Source organism: Chiloscyllium punctatum, chromosome 17, assembly GCF_047496795.1.
Source record: "Chiloscyllium punctatum isolate Juve2018m chromosome 17, sChiPun1.3, whole genome shotgun sequence".
Taxonomy (NCBI): Eukaryota; Metazoa; Chordata; class Chondrichthyes; order Orectolobiformes; family Hemiscylliidae; genus Chiloscyllium; species Chiloscyllium punctatum.
The window spans coordinates 99,719,787-99,744,898 of NC_092755.1; the positions used below are offsets into that span (position 1 = coordinate 99,719,787).

At 41.9% G+C, this 25,112-nt stretch overlaps 1 protein-coding gene across 1 annotated transcript in view; it reads right to left on the reverse strand.

The window, feature by feature from the left end:
* scarf2 (scavenger receptor class F, member 2) overlaps positions 1 to 22,207 on the reverse strand; it is a 79,001-nt gene extending 56,794 nt beyond the window's left edge. The window contains exons 1-4 of the mRNA XM_072588051.1: positions 21,544 to 22,207; positions 20,826 to 20,884; positions 20,625 to 20,726; positions 16,212 to 16,728 (exon numbers count right to left, since the gene is read on the reverse strand). Of these exons, the coding sequence (XP_072444152.1) occupies positions 16,212 to 16,728; positions 20,625 to 20,726; positions 20,826 to 20,884; positions 21,544 to 21,677 (812 nt within the window). The 5' untranslated portion in view covers positions 21,678 to 22,207. The remainder of the gene's footprint in view (positions 1 to 16,211; positions 16,729 to 20,624; positions 20,727 to 20,825; positions 20,885 to 21,543) is intronic.
* Positions 22,208 to 25,112: the final 2,905 nt, after the last annotated feature.

Genomic DNA, 25,112 nt, shown 5'->3' on the forward strand with positions numbered 1-25,112 from the left:
GCAATTGTTTGACAAATGATAGTTGTAAAGTATAATGTGCTTTTTACCCCCAGGAGGGTATCTTTACCTGCTGCAGCAATTCTTATGTTATTTCTTGCAACACTTTTTTTTACTGGAGCACTGGAGGTTGAGGGGTGATCTTCTCGAGGTTTATAAAATCATGAAGGGCAGACATAAGATGAATAGCAAAGGTCTTTTCCCTAGGGCAGGGGAGTCCAAAACTCAAAGGCCCATTTTTAAGGTGGGAGGAGAAAGATTTATAGAGTCATAGAATTGTACAGCATGGAAACAGACCCTTCAGTCCAACTCATCCATGCCGACCAGATATCCTAAATTAATCTAGTCCCATTTGCCAGCACGTGGCCCGTATCCCTCTAAACCCTTCCTAATCAAGTTCCCATCCAGATGCCTTTTAAATGTTGAAATACCAGCCTCCACCACTTCCTCTGGCAAAAGGGACCTGAGAGGAAACGTTTTTACACAGAGGGTGGTTCGTATGTAAAATGAACTATCGAGGGAAGTGGTAGATGCAGGTACTGTTACAACATTTAAAAGGTACATGAATAGGAAAAGTTTATATGGGTCAAATTGACTAGTTTGGAAAACTTGGTCAGTTTGGGCGAAGGGTCTGTTTCCATGCTGTATGACTTTATGACAATGAACTAGGACATGGGTAATGCATTATCAAAAGATCCAACAGAACTTTAATATAGCTCACTGGCATATATGAATATTACATTCACAGGCAATCTGTGGCTTTGTTAACATTATGTCAATCAGTTACAAACAGTTGCATGATTGCATCGGGTGTCAAGTTTCAAATGGACCAAGATGGAGGCTGAAACATTCTACCCTCAGGTCTTCTGCTACAATCTGGTGATAATATCTTGAGCATCTTCTTCAAGGTTTGTTGACACTAACTGTGAGATATAACAACACAAAGTACATCACGTCCTAATCTGCAATTTTGATGATCTTTATGGATGGAAGCATAGAGTACAAAAGCAAAGACATAAAACATTTCAATCCTACTGTAACTATGGTTTCCACTTCTACACCCCAAAACGATGTGAAGGCTTTGCAGAGACTTCAGAAGAAATTTACAAGACTAATTTCTCAGATGAGAGATCGCAGAGATGCGGGGGTTGTTCTCCCTTAGAACCAAGAGGCTTGAGGGGATTTCATGGCAATTTCGAAGTTTATGACGGGAATAAGTAGAAATTTTTCAGTGGCTGGAGGATCACTAATCACAAAGCCCACTTTTAACTTCACTTGCTTAATTACAAAGAAACAGAAGCAACATAAAGAAAAAAAATAACGTGAAGTGTGGATGTGATTTGGAATACTTACAGAAAAATGTACTTAGGCAAAGAATAGAAATGGTAGAACTGACTGGAAAGAACACCACAGTCTTGGTGAGATGAATATTCCATTATTTCATTCTGTGGGATCCCAAATGCACTTGACAGAAGTTGTTAAGGGTTAAAAGGAGGAATGGAAAGTGACCCAGAAACAGGGCACTATGGCTCACCATTTCTATCTCTGGCCCTGACAGCAATACCATCATCACCACCATCATCACCACCACCACCACCACCACCATCACCACCATCATCACCACCACCACCACCACCATCACCACCACCACCACCATCACCACCACCACCACCACCACCATCATCACCACCATCATCACCACCATCATCACCACCATCATCACCACCACCATCACCACCATCATCACCACCACCATCACCACCATCATCACCACCACCACCACCATCACCACCACCACCACCATCACCACCACCACCATCACCACCACCACCACCATCACCACCACCATCATCACCACCACCATCACCACCATCATCACCACCACCATCACCACCATCATCACCACCACCACCACCACCATCACCACCACCACCACCATCACCACCACCACCACCACCACCATCACCACCACCACCACCATCACCACCACCACCATCATCACCACCATCATCACCACCATCACCACCATCATCACCACCACCATCACCACCATCATCACCACCACCACCACCACCATCACCACCACCACCACCATCACCACCATCATCACCACCATCACCACCACCACCACCACCATCACCACCACCACCACCACCACCATCACCACCATCATCACCACCACCATCACCACCATCATCACCACCATCATCACCACCATCATCACCACCACCACCATCACCACCACCACCACCACCATCATCACCACCATCATCACCACCATCATCACCACCATCATCACCACCACCATCACCACCATCATCACCACCACCACCACCACCATCACCACCACCACCACCATCACCACCACCACCACCACCACCATCATCACCACCATCACCACCACCACCACCACCACCATCATCACCACCATCATCACCACCACCACCACCACCACCATCACCACCATCATCACCACCACCATCACCACCACCACCACCATCATCACCACCATCATCACCACCATCATCACCACCATCATCACCACCATCATCACCACCACCACCATCATCACCACCATCATCACCACCACCACCATCACCACCATCACCACCATCATCATCACCACCACCATCACCATCACCATCACCACCATCACCACCACCACCACCACCACTGAAAGCAATGCCATTTCAGACAGCATTGCCACCTCTTACAGATTGCAAACTTGAACAGCAACACTACCTGCTGCAGCAGCATCACCTCATATAGCAATGCCATATCTTACTGAGTGCAACCACCAATAACAATGCTGCCTAAAGAGCAACACCACCTCATCCAGCAAAAGCACCTCCTGCATTAATCCCACCTCTTAAAGTAATGTCAGCTCCTACAGCAATGCTGGTGTATACATATCTTTGCCTTTACCCCAATTTGCCTTTAAGAACACAGGCACTGAGTATATATAAGGCTGCAACTCCACCTACCATTTTATCAGTCCAGCTGAATTTACAGGCAGTGCTTATTTTGTCTGCTGCACTCTTTGTTTAATGACTTAGGCTGTTCTTTACTGTTTCAAATAAACCATGCAGTTAATTACTCCATGAGGTGTGGTTGATTATGTTGGCAAATTTTATTAGTATTAAACGGGAACAAGCAATGGATATGAAGGAGTTTTTTTTAGCTTTATTTAAAATGTGAGAATCCTTTAAAAGTCTGAAGAGAAGCATTGATAGAAATGCTGTAGAATGATTCTATAGAGCAGTGAGTATATCTTTAAGTAAATATCTGCAACTAACTCCAGAAAAAAGAAGATACTGGTTATACTAGATGCTGTGAGTAAAACTGAATTGGAACTGCAAGAAAGTTGTTTTAGAAACTAAAACAAACCAATCCAAGAAGGAGGAACAATTCTGAGGCTTGAAAATCTTTTACTAAAAGTTGAGAATTTTTATTAAATCAAGCATGTTCATGGTCCCCATTTTGAAAATGGAGGGATCGAAGTAAATTCACTATTTTGTTTAAGTAAAGAGAAATTAAGGAAGATATTTATGTCCTATTTTAAGAATACTTGGTAGACTAAAAATGGAAATGGTTTTCAAGACTCCAAGAGCTTTATTGCAACAATATTCCTAACTTGCAAAAGGTGAAGCCCTCCATTTCAAAATACAGCATTTTAAAGAAAAAACAGTTTTTTAGGACAAAACAGCAGGGAAACGTGTATACTGGGTCAATGGCCTGCAAAAGGAGGTCAAAGGCATATTGTCAGAATATACACAAAATTGTGTAATTTGATTTGGGACACAACAGGCCTCCTTAACAGAGTTTAAATGTTCAAACAGCCTTCAGAGCAATGGTTTCTGGACTCAGATGTGAGCAATGTGAGAAAATGCAAGTCATTAAGATTTGCTTAATGCCTGGGACGAAGGTCTACACAGATTTAAAGCATCAGGATTAACAGCTGAAGACATGAAAGATTCCTGGAAGATATAGAACAAATTAAAAGAGCAATTTGGAGTTGGGTTAAAATTTTATATCCGTTGACTTAAAGTGATGATCTCAGCCACGCTTCTGGAGAAAGATTTGGGAAAGATTCCAGGAAGATTTGTTAGAAGCCAACGATTTATAGCAATGAACAGCTACTGAATGATAGACATTAGTATGAAGTGACCCTTGCAAGTCAGTGAGTGTACATAGTGCCCTATGTACAAATTTGACAACTGAAATAATCAAGAGAACACCCAAACAGAGTGCTAAGCCTCAGTCAGTTAGTGTGCTGGTAAATAAGCCCATTATTCTTGGAGTCCTTGTGAAAGTTAAAGATGTTTGGATAGAGTTCCTCAATTTATCTGTCCTTCAGTTCCAGGTTGACCGAAAGCATGGAGCTTAGCGAGTTTTAAGAAGATTTGTAGGTCATGTTGAGATTGTGGATGTAGGTTTGCTCACTGAGCTGGAGGTTCATTTTCAGACGTTTTGTCACCATACTAGGTAACATCTCCAGTGAGCCTCCAGACAATGCACGGCTGATGATTCCTGCTTTCTATTTATATATTTGGGTTTCTTTGGGTTGGTAATGTCATTTCCTGTGGTTCCAACTGGAACTCTATCAACAAACACATTGACTCGGACCCCATTTACCATCCCCTGAGAAAGAGAACAGGAAATGACATCACCATAAGAAATTACATCACCACAAGAAATGACATCACCAACTCAAAGAAACCCAAACATATAAATAGAAAGCAGGAATCGTCAGCAGTGCTTCATCTGGAGGATCACTGAAGATGCTACTGAGTATGGTGACAAAATAACTGAAAATGAACCTTCCAGCTCAGTGAGTAAACCTACATCCAGAGCATGGAACTTGTTTCTGTATATAACAAGAATGACTATTTATTATAAATAAATACATTATAGCTACAAAGATAGAATTATGAACCATCATGATATAACTACTACTTGAAACTCTAACCCTCTTATACATACAGTCAAGGCCAATTGCTGAGGTACTTCTTGTGCTGATCAAAATACTGCTTCTCCAGATACTTTTGTGTGTTTGCAGGATGTGCAAAGTAACTGGTTCACACTTATAATCGATAAGTTAAAGATCTTTATTTGTCACAACTTACAGCACTGGAAAGTGAAAATAAACTGGCTTTTCAGTTTTTTTTACTGCAAAGCAAAAACAGCTCTTTATCATTCGAGGTCTGATGGTTTCTGCTAAAACCTTCACAGCGCCTAGCTGTTCAGCTACCTGGGAACCAATCACATAACTGTTGGCAGGCAGCAGGCCTTTGTATTTGTAAGTGGTTACCAGTCCACAGATCCTTCCACAACGAGTTACCAGCCAAAGCTCTGTTCATGCTCAGTCCTTGGCTTCTGCTCAACTGCAAACTACAGCAAGTAGCTGTGTAAACAGTGCTTACAATGAGGGTCAAATTACTTGCTTTTAAAAAGTGCGGTCATTTGTGGTTTTTAACGCTGATTTTTTTTTCCCCATTTGAATCCACAATCAAAAAGACAGACAAATGACAACAAAATGATACTGTCTTTACAAAAACAAAATATATAGACATCTTATTTTCCTTACAACCAGGAAATGCTCAGATTTCAAACAAATTTGTGCACTGGAGCAAAGGGTGATGTAGCTCCAAAAAGCTGACTCGAATAGACCACTCAAAAGCCACAGGAAAAAAAAATTGTCAAACTGCAGCAATATAAGTGGTTTTATGAAATATGGTATAAGCATTTTGAGCAAAGCCAGTGTTATTACCCATGTTCTATTTGAATTTGAGAGGTTAATGGTGGATCATTATCTTGTACCATTGTAGATCACAAGGTTACTCTTTGCTCATCAGGCTGTTATTGGAAGGAGTGACAAGATTTTGACCTAATGACAATGAAGCTTTGGTGGTATCTGTGCAAACAAGGCTTTTGTGTAATGTGAAGAAAGTATAGAGACACAGTGGGGCAGGTATTCACATGCAATGCTTTTCTGGTCATCTTCCTGAGAACTTGCTTTATTGTTCTTTTTAGGAGGTGCTTTGACAAGTAGCTGCAGTATATCCTACAGCTTGTACAATAACTTCAGCACATTGGACCAAAAGTGGAAGCAGTAAGTATTTAAGATGGTGGATGGGTTGCCAATCAATTAGAATACTTTGCACTGGATGATGTTGAGTTTCTTGAGCGTTGTTGGAGCTGCACTCATGCGGGCATATGGAGAGTATACCTTCACACACTGTACCTTGTAGGTGGTACAGAATCAGGAGGCAACCCACTCACTGCAGGCTCAAATATAAATATATATATAAGAACAGGTTTGTCATTTTGTAAAATAACACCACAAATACACACTATACCAGCTGGGAGTCCAGGAAAATTTGTCTCTTTTATTGGGACTGGGAGGAAAACTCTGAGTCTGTACGTGAATACCTGCCCCATTGTATCTCATGGAACACATGATTATCGCATTGTCTACTGACACTATAACCTGGGGCCACAATGTTCCCCTTCTAAACAATTATTTTACAGAGTGATGACTGATTTCAGCTGGGACTCTGTTCTACACAACCACTCTGCTGGGAGAGGATAAAGAAAACTTTAAACATTCGCATTGCTTAAGGCTTGTTAACTTTCAGTCTGTCTCTTCTAGCTCTGAATTTGTAGTTCAAATCTCACTAATACATCTCAGAGGTGTATTTCTCTCCAAGCTTTAAATGTGGTCACTTTTCTATTTTATAATGTATACAAATCTCGGAAGCCTTTCCTCAAAAGTTACAGCCCAAATTATTAATAGTCATGTTTAAATCTTGACTTCAAACTGACACGTACTGAAAAAAACATTATGAAAGAAAAATGCTTGTGTGTAACAATTGCACACTTTGGAGCAGTGATTGTCAGCTGAACTGATGGGAATTAAGTTTAAGCATTATATTTCTGCATATTGTATTGAATGTCACAGCATTTTATACAGATCAGAATTAGAACAAGAAGAGCCATAAGAACAAGAAAATGTAGCAAGCTGCATACCTGTGGCAGAGACACCTATGTAGTGTGACTGGTATTGAGGAGGATGAGTGAGAGAGCGTGAATTCACCAGTCCCTAACAGCATTGCCTCGTTCTGATTTAATATTCTGTACGCCTGCCCACATACTGCTGCTCTGTGTGTTTTGATCTGGTCTTCCTGTTGTCTAGACTGTGTTGCGGATTGTTTTACATCTTTCTTTGCCTTATTCTGTGATCCTGTTTGAGAAGTTCCACATGTTTTTATTTTAAGTGCTCACAGCCCCCATGTCACATGAGTGGCCTCGACCTGCTCCTAAATCTCACCCCAGGAACTCTGTCAGTTTTTTTTCTGGGAACTGCGTAAGATCATCCAAGTTTTAGTCTTTTCCTTTACAGTCTGGACCAATAACCAAAACAGTCTGCGGATGAATTCTCACTTCTGGTACTAATGGTTCAGATAAACAAAGCGAACTTCATGATTTGGTTTTATTTCACAGTTTTCTTCAATGCTCTCTTGAAGGGGAATATCTCTTTCTGTGGTAAATTTCCCTGGTGCCAGTGGTTCACTTGGCACAAGTTTAAATGGTGTTGTCCTGTGGAGGACAACAGAATTTTTAGTCTCGATATCCCAATGAAAGTATTTGCCAACAGGACTCACTGGTTATCAATTTAGAAGCACAAATTCTAGGTCAGATGGGATTAACCCAATCTCTCTCGCTCTTAACTGCCATAACAGCAATGATCAACTAACCTAGCGGCACCCATGCCACCTTAATTTCTTTAGCACAGTGTCAAAGTGGACAATTAGAAGGAGCTGCTTCTCTTTCTCTCTTTGTTTGCCAGCTGTGGCATGTTTGCTTCTAATTTAAATTGGAGGTATTGGACCATCCACCATCCATTAAAACAGCAATGAAGACTTAACTCATTGCTGAATTTCTCTTCCCCAGGAATGAGGGAACATTCCCTCATCTGGGAGTAAACCATTTCCAACAGCCTTGCAAGGAGCAGCAACTGGAGCACGCTCCTGTTGAGAGTGTGGTAGAGTGCTGGGGTCAGCTCATACCTCAAATGGATGCCTCTGATACTTAAGCCACTTTTAAACTTCCTGTAAGTATAAGTACCTGTAAACTGTAATAATCCTCATGCATGCATCTCCTACCTGCAAAACCTCTTTGTCACCTTTATCCATTAAAGGTGCCTGTGTCCAAAGCGAGCTACATAAACTTATCAAACTATTTCAATAGTAGTTTTGCATCTCCCGTCTCCTCATTCTGTACATTAGCTAAACTAAGGTAACCTGCTTTCACGGAATTATGTCTTTGCACATTGGTTTACTTGTACTCCACACTCTGACCCAGAGTTCACATCAAGCCTTCTCTTGTCCTGGACAGAAGGTCTCCTTTATACGATATGATTTATTTTCAGCATCATAGACACGCATACTAAAAATAATTGACTGTCATTCATGCCCTTCAGTACAATTTATAGAGAAACAGCCCAGCACTCAATAAAGGGCTTCAGTTCCTATGGAGATGACATCGTAAATGTACTCTAAAGGAATGTGTTTATAGTTTCACTTAGAAATACCAAAAGTAATCTTAACAATCCTGGTTACAAATGACTCCACATAGTGCGCAGAGGGATTCTTATTCCATCAAGTTAATAGGAGCTTCGGGCTTCACCAAACTAGCAACACCAACAGAACACAGAGAAGAGTTTTAAAACCCATTGAGCCATTGTATTTGTATGAACTTGTCCAGCGAGTAGAACCCCATATCTGAATTCGTCATTTCAGTAACAGGGCACTGGTTCAAAGAAATCACTTTCATTTAATCAGTATTTTCTGTGGGAGGTAGTGGCAGTAGTTACTGTTCATGTAAGCAATAAGGTGCTGAAGGATGTATATCTTAGCTGGTTTTAAGATTTGTAGCTCAGGTTTAGGTTCTGGATATAAGTTTGCTCGCTGAACTGGAAGGTTCATTTTCATGAAAACGAACCTTCCAGTTCAGAAAGCAAACTTACATCCAGATGTATATTTTCTCAATATTCCTTTAGCTAAATATACCTTCATTCCTATGGCTGTTTGCAGCAGGCAGAGTGCTGACCACACCCAACCAGCCTTGCAAAACTCAGAATACAGAGTCCAACTTGACACATTTGGACCATACTTGCTAAATAATCTTGTTTGTGCTAAAATTACATTGAATGACCAATGTAGGATTAATAGTTGAGCTCACAGTATGGTTCAATAGAAACATGCTACAAGCTCCAGACATTTGCAACGAAGACCCCGGTCCTTTACAAATTGAAAGAATATGTCCACATATTGCACTCATTTCAACCAAGCAAAAGTTTGGGGAACAATTTATTTCCATTTGTATTCCTCATAGCAATGCTCAATTAGAGTCAATGGAGGTTTCTAAAATCATGAGAGGCATGAATAGGGTAAACAGACTGGATCTTTTCCCTGGGGTAGGGGAGTCCAGAACAAGAGGGCATAGGTTTAGGGTGAGAGGTGAAAAATTTAGAAGAGACCTAACAGGGGCAACTTTTTCATGCCTTTCAGTACAATTTATAGAGGAACAGCCCAGCACTTAATAAAGGGCCTTAGAGGCTGGTGAGTGTATGGAATGAGCTGTGAGAGTAAGTGGTGGAGGCTGGTACAATTACAACATGTAAAAGGCATCTGGATGGCTATATGAATAGGAAGAGTTTAGAGGGATATGGACCAAGTGCTGGCAAATGGGACTAGATCAGGTTAAGATATCTGGTCGGCATGGATGAGTTTGACTGAAGGTCTGTTTCTGTGCTGTACATCTCTATGACTCTGTCTCATTTGAATTTAAACAAAAGCTTAGCAGGTCACTGTTCCTTGGTATTCAGCTTCTTACTAATCACCCTTTTCTCTTAAAGGATAAATTGTTGTTCCCTTTGAGATTTGTTATTCTAGAAGTTTGGTCCTGATGAGAGCAAAATAAAAATCTTCAACAGTATGTCACTTTTTATTCAGTGACATTCATGTAATATTAAGTGACTGAATGTGGGTTCTTTATATATTTGTGTACTCTATGCCTAACTACAAGGAGGAATATCAGGTATGCAACTTTCTCATTTCAACTTTACTTTATGTACACATTTCTGGCAATCCTTTAGGGATCAGCTGTGGCTCAGTTGGTTGCCTCCCTTCTAACTCATAAGTTTGAGAGTTAATCACCTCAAACTAGAGAGCAGAGTAGATAATCTAGGATGGCCTTCCCTGTGCAGTAATGGGGGAATGCTGCACTGTTAGAAGTTGTCTTTCAGACATTCAAGGATGACACAAAAATTCTACAGAGGCAGGATATAGGCAGGTTAAATGAGTAGAACTGGGAAGTTGGAATATAATATCAGACGAAATGATATGTACTTTGGCAGGAATAATGGAGGAGCTAAATGTTAAATGGAGAAAGACTGCAGAAAGCTGCAACACAGAGGAATTTGGGAATTCTGTGAATCACAAAAAGGCAGCACACAAGTTCAACAGATAATACAGAAGGAAAATGGAATATTGACCTTCACTTCAAAGGGAATCTAGTATAAAAATAGGAAAGTCTTGCTAATACTATACAAAGAAACTCCCATTCAGTCTATAAGTGGATTACGATGAACAGTGTTAGTCACAAGGTTGATCCTTAACTACAGAAGGGTTTTCTTAGGATGGGAATTTGAGTAGGTTGGGCTTGTACTCTTTGAAATTTAGAAGAATTAGAGATAACTGAAACATACATGATTCTTTGGGGCTTGAAAGTGCAGATTTGTCAAGATTGTTCCCCTTTGTGGGACAGCCTAGGAACAGAGAGTTCAATTTCTGAGTAAGGATTTTCCTATTTAAGATGGAAATCAGGAGGAATTTCTTCTGAGGATAGTCAATCTATGGAATTATTTACCATAGAGGACTATAGATGCTGGCTCACTAATTATCTTCAAGGCTGAGACAGACAAGATTTCAAATCAGCAAGAGATTCGAGTGTTATGGAGAAAAGGCAAGACAGTGAAGTTGAGGATTTCAATGAAACTTGGTGCAGACTAAATGGGCTAAATGGCTTACTTCTGCACTTAATCTTATGGTCTTGTTTTATGAGACATTAATCCAAAGTCCAGTCTGCCCTCAAAGGTAAGTACAAAAGATCACATAGCACTTTTTCAAAGAAGAACAAGGATTTCTACTCAGCTTATAGCACTCACTAAACACCACTAAAAATAAATAATCTTATCATTATTCGTTGCTGCCTGTTTCCTGTATTTCAACAGTGACTACACATCTGTTAAAATGTGCTTTGGAACCAGATATCAATAAAGATCCTAGATACATGCTGTTTTCCTCTTACATCCTGACAAAATGAAAGGATGATTTGCTCCTACAAGTTCAGCACTGGAGGGCAGAAACATCCGTTTCACATTGATCCTAATCTTTCAGACAGTCAACCAGGATGTTCACTCTACCTTGCTCCATGGTCATATCATACCCTCACTCCTCCAAGCTCCTTGAAGAAACTGCTTCTGTGAATGGACCCTTCAGCCAGACCACCAGAGTTTCACATTTGAAAAGGGAATTGCACTTTATCCAAAATGCTGCTTCAAGTTAAACAATGACAATATAATCAAATGGACACAGGTTCAATCTAGTTAGAGTTTACACAAAGTTTGATACTAGTATTTACACAGGTGGGGAATGGAGGTTTGGTTTGAAGGAGATGTAAGGATGTTGCCAGGGTTAGAGGGTGTGAGCTATATGGAGAGGCTGAACAGGCCCCTTACAATGTTTTCCTGGGAGCATTGGAGGCTGAAAGAGACCTGAAAGAAGTTTATAAAATTGTAAGGGGCATGGAGAAGGTTTAAGGTGAGAAGGAAAAAATATAAAAGGGACCTAAGGGGCAACTTTTCTCATGGAGAGTGATACATGTATGGAATGAGCTGCCAGAGGAAGTGGTGGAAGCTGTTACGATTATAACATTTAAAAGGCGTCTGGATGGGTATATGAACAGGAAGGGTTTAGAGGGATATGGGCCAGGTGCTGGCAGGTTGGGATATCTGGTCAGCATGGACGGGTTGGGCCGAAGGGTCTATTTCCATGCTGTACATCTCTATGACTTTATGGTCAGCATGGATGAGTTAAACCGGAGGGTCTGTTTCTGTGCTGTATATCTCTGTGACTCTCTAACAAAGAACATGTGGGATCATTTAATAAACAGCAGTGCTGTGGAAGCATGAGACTGGTTCCATATTAATGAGGTAGCATGAGGTAAGTGTTATTCCTCATCTTGGCGAAAGTGAGTAGTGCAGATACTGGAGATTAGAGTCAAGATTAGAGTGGTGCTGGAAAAGTACAGCAGGTTAGGCAGCATCCGAGGAGCAGGAAAATCGCCTTTTCAGGCAGGAGCCCTTCATCAGGAATGATGCTGGAAGCCTCGGGGATGCAGAGATAAATGGAGGGGGTGAGGCTGGGGAGAAAGTAGTTGAGTGCAGTAGGTGGATGTAGGAAGGAGTAAAGGGTCGGAGAGGAGGGATAGATGGGAAGGAAGATTGACAGGTGAAATTGACAGGGAAATGAGGAAACTGTTGAAGTCCACATTGATGCCCTGGGGTTGAAGTGTTCCGAGGCGGAAGATGAGGCGTTCTTCCTCCAGGTGTCTGATGGTGAGGGAATGGCAATAGAGGAGGTCCAGAACCTGCATGCCCTCGGCAGAGTGGGAGGGGGAGTTGAAATGTTCAGCCACGGGGTGGTGGGGTTGATTGGTGCGGGTGTCCCAGAGATGTTCCCTGAAGCGCTCTGCGAGAAGGCGTCCAGTCTCCCCAATGTAAAGGAGATCACATCGGGAGCAATGGATGCAATAAATGACATTGGTGGATGTGCAGGTGAAACTTTGGATATGGAAGGCTGCTTTGGGGCCTTGGATGGAGGTGAGGGGGGAGGTGTGGGCGCAGGTTTTGCAATTCCTGTGGTAGCAGGGGAAGGTTCCAGGTTGGGAGGGTGGGTTGTAGGGGGCGCGTGGACCTGACCAGGTAGTCACGGAGGGAACGGTCTTTGCAGAAGGCAGATAGGGGTGGGTAGGGAAATATATCCCTGGTGGTGGGGTCCATTTGTAGGTGGAGGAAATGTCGGCGGATGATGTGGTTTATGCAGAGATTGGTGGGGTGGAACGTAAGGACGGGTGGGGGGTGGGGAGGGAGATGGGGGTTCTGTCCTTGTTATGGTTGGAGGGGTGGTGTTTGAGGGCGGAGGTATGGGGCGTGGATGAGATGCGTTGGAGGGCATCTTCAACCACATGGGAGGGGAAATTATGGTCTTTAAAGAAGGAGGCCATCTGGTGTGTTCTGTGGTGGAACTGGTCCTCCTGCGAGCAGATATGGCAGAGGCAGAGGAATTGGGAATGCGGGATGACATTTTTGCAGGAGGATGGGAGGAGGTGTAATCCCGGTAGCTACACCTGTTATTCCTCATCTGTTTTCTTGTGATTTTCTGAGTGCCGTTACACAATCACATGTTTTTTACATCAGCTTTTTGAGAATGATCATAGACATATTTTTATGTGGAGTGGTGGGGTGATAATTCTCTGCCTCATTGACAAAAATAACAGAACAAGTGACAAAAACTCAGCAAAATAGCTGGCAGCCATTCCTTTCAGGATATAGATCATTTCACTCCATATCCAGCAGTACTAGGGAGTGTAGCCCAAGCATACACCATTAATCAGCAGGTAACATTTCATCAGCAACTTCTTGACATAGGATTCTGATAGTATGAGACAATAAAAGCTGTACTTGATGATGACCTGTATGGGTTGCAGAAATTGACAGTATCTCTATACCTTATTTCCGAAAGGGATGAAGAGAAACTTGCCCTCAAGAAGCTAGCTAAAATTACCATGATGTATCTCACAGGCAAACTTTCCAGCAAACTGCATAACAAAATAAAGATCTGCTTGCATTTGATGGTTTTAGCAGAAATACTTCAGCCAAAAGTTTCTGAATGGATTCTTAAATTCTTAACAGTGAAGACAATAATATCCATTCAAGACGATAGTTCATTTCTCAGCCGCACACTACAGTCACTACATGTTATACCAGAAAGCCATTACAATACTATTTTAAAATGGGGTGCTCTGCCAATTTTTATTTCAATGGACATTGCTCATGAACTGCCACTTCAATGTACACACTTGCTGTTTTCACATTAGTCAATCCAATTGGAGTCAATTCATGTCAGTTATGAAAACTTTGATCTCCTCAGGGATGGTGTTTGGTTGGAAAGAGAGGGAATGCCAGTTGGTTTGACTACTATCTGTGTGCTTGAGTCTATTTATCAATTAACATCATTTTAAATTGGGACGTTGGTGCAGTTTAGGCTCACTGGACTTTCCCTACCTTTGATTTCAATGGAAAGGAAATTTGGATGTGGCAGTGAATGGGTAACCAATTAGATGATGCTTAAATCGACATCACCTGAAGTTAATACTCACATAGTCTGTCTGTGACAACAGAGATGTGGACTGATCTAGTGATGTCCATCTGTACTCCTGTGTGCTCATTTGGTAATGAGTGGTGCTACTCAACAAGCTTCTCAAGAGTTCCTGGTATTTGCAATTTATTCAGTGAAATGTAAAACCACATTTGTAGCCACCTAGTGGTTAGAGGAGAAGAGAAGGATGGGGAAATGGGCCCATTTGGTTTGTGTCAGCTCCAAGACAATGCGCCTGATGAAAGGAGGTTAGAACTGACTTAATCTTCTGTGCCAGACTTGTTAATTTATGACCTGGACCATTACCGTTAAGTAGCATTGATGACTGACTAATTAACCAGACTTATTGCCAGACCTAGAGGTAGTCCTTCTCGACCTGTCTGCAGCCTTTGATTCATTTGACTACAGCATACTTCTTTAATGCCTCTCCACTGCTGACAAGTTGAAGGGGACTGCTCTTGATTCTATTCTTATCCATTGAATCCTAGAGAATCACTTAAAATTGTTTCTCTTCCTGCTCCCACACTGTTACCCTGATGTCCCCAAGGCTGTGTCCTGGGCTGCCTCCTATTTCTCATCTGCATGCTACTCCTCAAAGATATCAGCTAAAAGCACACCATTAGATTTCAAGCATACAATGATGACACTCAGCTCTATCACAGTGCCACATCTCCAGCTCTTCCACTGTTGGTAAGTTCTCAAGCTGCTTATTCTTTATCTTGTACTGGATGAACAGAAGTTTCCTTCAATTAAAGACTAGGAGGACTGAAGACTTTGGGTTTTTAGCTTCCACTTCAAACCTCTTTGAAAGTGATTGATTCCCTCACTCTCTCTGAGACCAAGACACTCTATTCACAATCTTAATATCACATTCGATCCTGAGATAAGTGTTTAGATTCATATTTATGCCATCACTAGCACCTGTAACATCACCCTACTTCACCCTTGTCTCCACTCATCTGGTGCTGAAACCTTTTTCAAGCTCTCATTACTTCCAAACTTGATAATTGTAATAAGCTCCTGGATGATTTCCTACTTCCTAACCTTCGTAAGCTTAAAACCATCCAAACCTCTGGTTGGATGTGATCATTCACACCAAGTTCTGTTTACCTACCACCGCTTTGACGGCTACCATTATATCGGTTCCCTGTTTGGCAACATGAGGATTTTTAAAAAAAATCATCCTTGTTTTCAAATAGCATGCCATTATCTCTTACTTCATTTGTAATTTCATCCATTTGCATAACCATCTCAGATAATCCTGCTCCTCAAGTCTGGCTTCTTGAAGACAGAACGGCACAATGAAGACACCTGCCTATCAGGATATATGTCACGTTATCATATTAAAGGCACTACATAATTACAAGTTATTGTTGTCCCTGCTGGTTAATTGCAACATTGTCCAAGCCCACATTTGGTCACTTTATGCTTTGTCTCTGGGCAACCTGTGCCTAACTTTGGATTAGTGGTGCTGGAAGAGCACAGCAGTTCAGGCAGCATTTTACCTCGTTGATTTTAACCTGTGCCTAACTTCCCTCTGCATCAGTAACTGAGCTGTGAGCCTATATGAAGAGTCTCTGCTCCCTGTAGAAAGCCATTAAAAACTTCTTATGTCAATTCCCTTGTGTGAGACTCTGAACCATTCCAATTAGCTTGAGGCCCTGAACTGACCAAAGCATTAGAATCCAGGGATAATTCTGTAAAGCATACCTCCTTTTACATCCGATGCCAAAATATCCAGCGGGACAGGTCTCCCTGCAGTACCTTCCTCTATATCCAGGATAACATGAGCATGATCCATCAGTAGGGTTACATTTCCCGTGCACACATAGGCAGGGCTCACATCTCGGTCCCCAGAACTTCTCCTTACACAGGCATCTGCCCATCAGCTGGTCACACGGCGAGTTGTTACAGGAGCACTGGTTGTGGCAGCTGCGTCCCCACCAGCCCGGCTGGCAGATGCATTTGCCCGTCTTGGGGTCACACTTTGAGTTGGCACTGCAGTAGCAAAGGTTTGAGCAGGTGGGACCCCATCGGCGTGGCTCGCATTTGCACTTCCCAGTCTCCTGGTCACATTTCCCGTAGTGGCACAGGCAAAGTTTATTGCAGGTCGGCCCCCAGCGGTTCGGGTTACAGGTGCACTTGCCAGTCGCATCAGCACAGCGCCCATTCGGGTGGCACAGGCACATCTCTTTGCAGTCCGGGCCCCAGAACCGTTCCGGACACTCTGAAAAGATAAAAGACCACAGCTTGAGGCAACTCTTAAGGAATGACTTCTCAGCTGTGCTCTGTGTTTTTCTGCATGTTGTTTTACAAGCAGCTGCAGTTTGACACCCACTGCACAAACAAAAGGAAAAATTGAGGGCACGAAAAGGCCAACTCATGAATTGAAGCTCGTACTGTAGTACACTAACTCTCTCAGTATAACATCCAAATGTACACTGAAACATTTTTCACATCGTTAATTTTAAAATTCATATCTTTGTTTTTCCTTATCCTTGTCAATCCTTCCTATTTTTGTAACCTCCTCCAGCTCTAAAATTCTCTCAGATGTCTGCACTCCTCTGGTTTACATCCCTTATTTTAATTGCTCCAGTGTCTTTGGCTATGCTGCCAGAAACCTAGACCCTATAAATCTGGAATTCTTTCTTTGCCTCTTCGACCTCTCTTCTCCTTTTCAGATGCTCTTTATGAGTTCCATTTTGACCAAGGATTTAGACTCCTATCCTAAAATCTCCTGAAAATTGTTTTAGTGTCAACTTTTACTTGATAATCTTCCTCTGAAGTGCCTTGAGATGTTTCAGTACATTTAAGGTACAATATAAGTATAAATTCTTGATTGAATATTAGGTTATGCCAAATGTTTATTACTCAACAGTAAAGAAATACCTGTGCGTTGAGATTTATGTTAACTATTTGTTTATTTAAATATACGTTCTCTACTCCTACTAGTCTAATTCATCTTTAGATAACAATCAGTTAACCTTTCCTGTACCAGTCAATACATGAAATGAAAGATCTCTAGATTTCACTAACCCAGCTCTTCGTTGTTACCCAAGAGCATACCCCTTCATACTGAGATTGAATTGTATGGCTCCCCTCTGCTTAATCTACACAATATATATCATCTTGAAATATGCCAGGCAAAGGAGCATTAGGGACACAATTAGACCATTCAGATCCTTGAGTCTATACTACTATTCAGTTTGATCATGGATGATCTGCACCTCAAGCAATTTGCTTGTTCTGGTTCCATATCATGTGATTTTTTAAAAAGATTCACATGGGGCATTGGCATCCCTGGCATTTATCACTTATCTCTAGTTGCCCTTGAGAAGGTGGTGGTAAGATGTTATTACCCCTTAATAATCTATTGAGCTTGGTCTTGAATGCTTAACATACATTGCATTTTGGAGTAGTAGGTTCAAATTTTTATGACTTTTTTTAGAAAAAAAGTGCTTCCTGAGTTTGCTCCTAAACTGAGGGTTATATTTATGCTCACATGTTCTGATGTTTAATAATGGACTGGTCGGAATATTGTGTATAATTTTCATTATATAATAAACATTGTATTGATGATATCATTGCATGGCTATATGGCAAAGTAAACAATGAAGAGGACACAAATATAATCTAAAAAGATTTAGACCCATTAATTGGAAGTGCAAGATAGGGGCAGGAGGAGTTTAACGTAGGGAAATGTTGTTTTGGTCTTGTCACCTAATATATATATATACACACTGCAAAGTGAGTGCAATCAAAGTTAATTAAAATAATTTATCTGATGAGAGAGTTGTCCTGGGAGAAAATAATGGCTCTATATAATTTTTTGAGATTAGAACAGTGAGAGATGTTCTCCCCAAATGAATAAAATGCTCCGAATGCTTCATTTGACAAGAATCCAAAGGCTGCTTCCCCTGGCTGGACAATTGGGAACTTGGGATCACAGCCTCAGGGAAATGGGGGGGACTATTTACAACTGAGATAAAGGGAAAATTCTTCACTCGTTTATTTGTAAATCTTTGGAATTCTCTAACCCAGAGACCTGTGGATATCCACTCTTTAACTCTGAGATTATGAGAATTGAGGTATATAAAGATAAGGCTGGATAAAGTCTTGTTGTGGAATTTCAGTTTTGATCCTAATTAATGATAATAGCTTCGAAAGGCTGTATATCCTGCACTTGCTTCGACTTCTTCTTCTACTCTCCATTCCCATGTCCAGGTTCTCTCTGGATATAACAGTAACAACAGCCTTAACACAGATTATACAGCAGCATTCCACCTATCAATACAATCTGAGAAACTACTCTTCGGTCGGACTCTGCTATTCTGACAATACATCCTCGCACTCTATTTTATTTCATAGTTGCAGTTCTGCATATAGGAAGCTTTGAATCTATTGAGACTTCCAGATCATTTTACACTTCTGCTCAATTGTAATAATATTCTGCCTTTCCCTAACCAAAGCTGGTGTTTGGACAATCACTTTTCTTCCCTTCCTGTGGGCAATATTTCATTTTTATTATGATTAAATATCATTTACAAATTATCTAGCCAGTCCCATAATAACTAAAAATATGCCTAAAAATTATTGGCAGCATCCTCCACGCCCACTGCACTTCTTGTTTTACTGCTGTCTGCTTTGTGAAAATAACAGTAAATTGCTTGCAGCAGTCTTCATTTATTCAGCAGGCAAGGATCAACCACTGTGTAACTATGCAAAATGACTGTTCAGTGGGACAAGGTTAACTCTGTGTAACTGTACAAATTACAGGTGTATAAATGTACAGACTTCCCTGCAATCAAAATTGCTGTTCCTTCCATAAGACATTAATGGAGATCTGAGCACAATAACTCCAATGTAAAAGATGTAATCGCACAAGGTGAATGGAGTGCACTCAAGTTCATTTTTCATGTGAATTTAACATTTTAGAATCAAATTAGCATTGGTAGCAAGCTTAATGCACACAGTTGAGAGAAGCTGGATAATTGGGAGGTTTTGGATGAGATGATGTTGATGCAAAACATGCTGGGTACAATGAAAACTGCAAGATCAATACAAATGGAGGGCTTCTTTTTAATGTGAAAGCAAGATAGAACCTGAAGTCACACTGCTGTCAAATTAGCAGGCTGATAGTTTGAGCTTTTGTAATGGTTTGCTGTATTGTATCTGATAATGCAACTCAGCGCCATGATGAATATAATGAAGCTGAACCACACCTGTCTGGGAAATTCCAGGTTCTCGATTTAACACACGGTAAACTGGCAGCTTCAGTCATGTTGCTACATGGCGTGCAGGCATACTCCCTCACCACAAGCAGGGCAAATATACCTCCCTGGATAGGTCGGAGATCAATATCCTAGATAACTGGAAGCTTATTATTCACCTCAAATTCTGAGTATAGTAAATTTAAATACAAAATGGGGTTCAATTTACAGTAAATGGCTTTAATATTCCATATTTCATTAATATTTCAGAGTATAACCCACAAATTGGAATGCTTACATTAAAACAGCCGCTTTGGCCATTACCTAAATGTGATTTTAAAAAATATATAGATAATTGGGTTGTACCTACATCATGTCAATCAAAAGAAGCAATAAACTCCCATTAAGAACCTCTGACACACAACCTTACAGGTTACTTGTTCATTCAGAAAGGCATGAATCACTCATTGCTGTAACAGTACAAAGCTATTGTTGATTCAAGAGTTTTAGGGTCTCTATGTAACTGTATAATATTACAGTTGACTCAATGGGTTTAGGGTCTCTATATCATGGTACAATATTACAGTTGACTCAATGGGTTTAGGGTCTCTATGTCACTCTGCAAGATTCCAGTTGATTCAGGCATATTTATCCACAAGGTTAAGGATCTGTTCAGATATAACTGTCCAAATTATAGTTTAGTTAACAGGGGAAGGATGACTCAGTGTGTAGCTCTGTGGAATGGTTTCTTATTCTGGCTTTCTTTTCCTAGGTGACAACTCTTAGGAGGCACTGGGTCAACTAGCATTTCCATGAGCTGCTCCTACTCTCTGTCTCACTGAGCAGGACATGGGTAACTCGCTGTGTAGCGCTGGCATTCCTTGCCCACGCCCATCAGTAAGATTTTACTCACTGGTCTCGCAGTTGGCTCCGAAATATCCGTGTCTACAACGGCACTCATTAGGTCTGACGCAAATCTCATTCACTTTGCAGGTGAAATTTCCCTGACAGACAGCTGGAAAGAGAGAGAGAGATGCACAGGGCGAGGTGAGGCTGGTACAGGTCATACAAAATGACAAGCAATCAAAGAAAGAATGAGTGAATTGTTACTGACCTATTGGACAGTCAGTCTCCTGCTGCTTCCACCCAGGACAACACACAACTTCAGGGGAACTTATGGAGGAGAGGGAAAAAAAGTCTTGTCAACTATACAAACTCGGGTAAGAGAACTGATTGCGCCCCCTCCCCCAATTACAATGCCAACTCATTTCCTTATGAAGCAATGAAAATCTGCGTGAACATTCAGATGTCCCGGTTCACACTGCACTTTCCCGACATTGAAATAACATTACCTTTTCTGACCGGGATAGCATTTTTGGAGATTGAGGGGAGCTCTCTCTCTCCCGGCTCCAGATCCCACTCCCCAGTCTGACCCCTGATGTCTGACGCCTCGCCTGGAATTTGGAGGAAATTCAAACAGAAGCGGACGAATTATTCGGAAGAGCCCGACAGAGAGCCATCAGGTCCAGGTGCGAGTTCAGAGGGGTTGTTGGGGAGGGGATCAGATTTCGGGTGATTTTGGGACAGGGGGCGAATTGAGAAAAGTTTGAGGCAGGCGAACGTAATTCTCGGTGCGTTTGGAGGATGTGCCTGATATTGCAACCCCCCCACCCCCCATCCCAAGGGGTAAGAGACCTGACAGTTCAATGGGCACAATCCCCCTTCCCCCTTGCATCCGCCTGGAGGGCAATTCGGAGGGTATCAGAATTCCCACCCCCACCTCCCCAACCTCCTCCAAACAAAGATCCCTTGCCCAGTTCCCGACGTCTTACCCCTTCGCCCTGCACACATTCCTGCCGCTAGGATTGAGCTCCTGAGCCCGGCTCAGAGCCGCCACGGTCAGTACAGCGAGCCAGAAGCAGCCGCCTACACTCGGATCCATCGTGTGGGGAGCCCGGTTCAGCATCCCCTCCGGGGCTGCTCCGCTCTCTGACCCCCCCTCCCTCCTACCCCAGGCTCACATGTTCTGGCACGTCCCCTTGGGAGAGAGAGGGTGAGTGGGTCACCCCCTGTAACTCCTACAGCCAAACATTCCTTCAGCAATCCCAAGCTCACAGAAACAACCCGAGGGAATGTTTTTCAGAAGCTCAGCTCCTTCCTCCACTGGTCCCGTTCCATTCTTGAAAAAAAGAATGCCCTTTTAAAGAAAAAAGTATTTAAATCCTCTTTCTTAAAGAAAAAAATAATCCTGTTTTGCTTCTTGGTTGTTTGAATTATTCCCCAGGGTTGTCTGTAATCCTGCTCCGAGGTCGCTCCTTCATTGTCCCGCAGTAAATTATTATTTCACACACTCCCGGAGTTGGGAAAAGTTGTCCACTGTAGTTGCTCCCCCTAGCCCCCCCTCCCTTTCCCTCGGCGAGCTGGAGTCCTGGACGGGAAACTTGGAGCAGCCGCGGCAGCAGTCAGTCAGTGGAGATGAAGAAGAGAGGGGTTTGTAGGATGTGGGAGTTCCAACAGGAGGAGCCCAAAGAAGGGGGGTGGGGGGTGGGGGAGTGGGTGTGGAATTCTGATTCGTTACCTTATTTCTTGCTTGGGGTTTTAAAAACTTAAAAAGAGGCTGTGTGTCATTCGCGGGTGTGTGTGCGTGTGTGTTAGGAAGAGAGAGAGAAAATAACACACACACACACACACAGTTCAATTATTTTGCCTGTGTCTAAGTTTTACAAACGCCCATTAACGTGACCTCTCTTTAGTTTCCTGAAGTCAGGACAGTTCCCAGGAGGGTTAAGGAATTGCTCACCCCCTTCCTGGCAGCCCAGATCTATTCACGCCAGCTCTGAATTAGAAAACTTCTAAGTCGAACACCAGCCTGCGTTTCCAAAACGCGACAGGACCAGGAAATGACCAGAGATCCGTTTGAGAGCCCGAGAGAAAACGGGATACATTCCGATGATACGACAGTTCCATGCTAGCTCTAACGAATGGGTGCAGCATCTCTGTTTCGGCTGCTGCTGGATATTGAGTTTGGTTTTTCCTCCTAAAATCAGATTGAGTTTACACCAGAAATGGGGGAAGATGTTGGGTTGCTGTTTTGTGTAGAAGTTGTACCGGCAGCCTGTTCCACAGCTCTGCTGTTCCCAGGTCCTGGAATCGGAGCAAAGACTCTGCTTCTCTCTCCGCAGATGCTGCATGTCCTACTTCAGATCTTTCTGCTTTTCGTTCACATCGCTCCTAACATTATTCTCAAGTTGCAGAACAGGCTGCCCATTCGCCATCGTTCAATTTACACTTCCTCTTTCCAAAGTTACATACATACAGACTGTACACAACATGACCGAATATTCCAGCAATAATTGTACAGCACGACCAATTATGTTGGAACTGAGCTATAGGGAGAAGTTGAACAGGCTGGGGCTGTTTTCCCTGGAGCGTCAGAGACTGAGGGGTGACCTTATAGAGGTTTACAAAATCATGGGGGGGCATGAAGAGAGTAAATAGACAAAGTCTTTTCCCTGGGGTGGGGGAGTTCAGAACTAGAGGGCATAGGTTTAGGGTGAGAGGCGAAAGATATAAAAGAGACCGAAGGGGCAACTTTTTCATTCAGAGGGTGGTACGTGTATAGAATGAGCTGTCAGAGGAAGTGGTGGAGGCTAGTACAATTGCAACATTTAAAAGGAATCTGGACGGGTATGTGAATAGAAAGAGTTTGGAGGGGTGTGGGCCAGGTGCTGGCAGGTGGGACTAGATTGGGTTGGGATATCTGGTCAGCATGGATGGGTTGGACTTAAGGGTCTGTTTCTATGACTCTATGAGTGTATGTAGAAGAAAGCAATTATAATCCTGTCTGTATTTACTTGCAGTACCCAGTGATGGACAAGTGGCCAGGACCTGATGGCCTATATCCAAAAGCTTTAAAGGAAGTAACTGCAGAGATAGTGGAGACACTGATTGAAATAATTGAGATCATATTGGATTTTGGGAGGGTTACAGCAGATTTCAAAACCATAAATATGATACCTCTGTTCAACAAGGATGGGAGACAATCCAAGAAACTATAGGCTACTTAGTCCAATATCTGTCATTCAGAAAATGCCAGAATCTATTATTAAGGAAGAACTAGCAAGACATTTAGGGACATTTAACAAGCAAACAATCAGAATGGTTTTTGTGAAAGGAGGATCTTGTTTGCCAAATTTGTCAGAGTTCTTTGGGGATACAACAAATAGAGTTGATAAAGAGGAACTGGTAGATAGTGTGTTCAGATTTCAGAAGGTGCCATACAAAAGACTACTGCACAAGAGGGGAGCTCATGCTATTCGGGATAATGTACTAGAAAGGATTACGGTTTGGTTAACATACAGAAAATAGCAAGCCAGGATTAATAGGTCTCGTTCAGATTGAAATATATAACTAGGTGGAATGCCATGAGGATGCATTTTAGGGCCTCAATTGTTTAGTATCTATGTTAATTACATGGAGGGGTCTGAGTTGAATGCATTCGTATTTGTGGATTATCCAAAAATATGTGGGACGCATGTTGTGATGAGGACTTAAGGAATCTGCAAGAGTATAAATGGGTAAATTTTTAAAGAAGGCAGATAGTTAAATGCAGTAAAGTGTGAGGTCATGCACTTTGGTAAGAAGAATTCAAAGACAAAAGGGGTATTGATTATGCCCAGTAATGAGTGTGTATATTATTTCCCCCAGTTAAGGGGGTATGAATAATGTTATTTGTCTGTCATTTATCTGTTCAACCACACACATACCCTTCCACCCATGGTACCCTGATCTCTAGCAAAATCCTAACTCACTTCCATCCTAGCCGTCCTTTGGAATATAGGAACCATAGCTGGCTATTTAACACCACAAGCCTTTTTGCCATTCAATGAGATTATAAATTAACTCCAAACCAAATTTCTCCCATATCCTTTTTACAAATAAAACGGTATCAATCCTAGATTATGAACTAACAATTGGTTTACCACCAACTGATTACTGCACAGGAGAATTCTAAACTTTCATCATGGTTTGGATCCAACAGTACTTGCTAATTTCATCCTCAAAGGAGCTGATTATAACCTCTCATCCTGCGCTCCCCAGTAGAAATAACTTACCCATATCTGTTCTATCTGTTCCCCTTAACATATCAAAAGTTTTTATCAAAAAATCTTTTAAGTTCCAGAGAATCCAACCACAGTTTGTGTAGTCTCTTCTCATATTTTAACCGTTATTATCCAGGAAATATTCTACTCCAGTCCTTCTAAGACCAACATATTCTTCATTGGACATAATGTCAGAACTACTCATAGTATTCCACATATAGTCAAACCAGGGCTTTGTATAGCTGTAGCTTAACTTCTCTAACATTTTATTCTATTATGTTATGGCAAGTATTCCATTA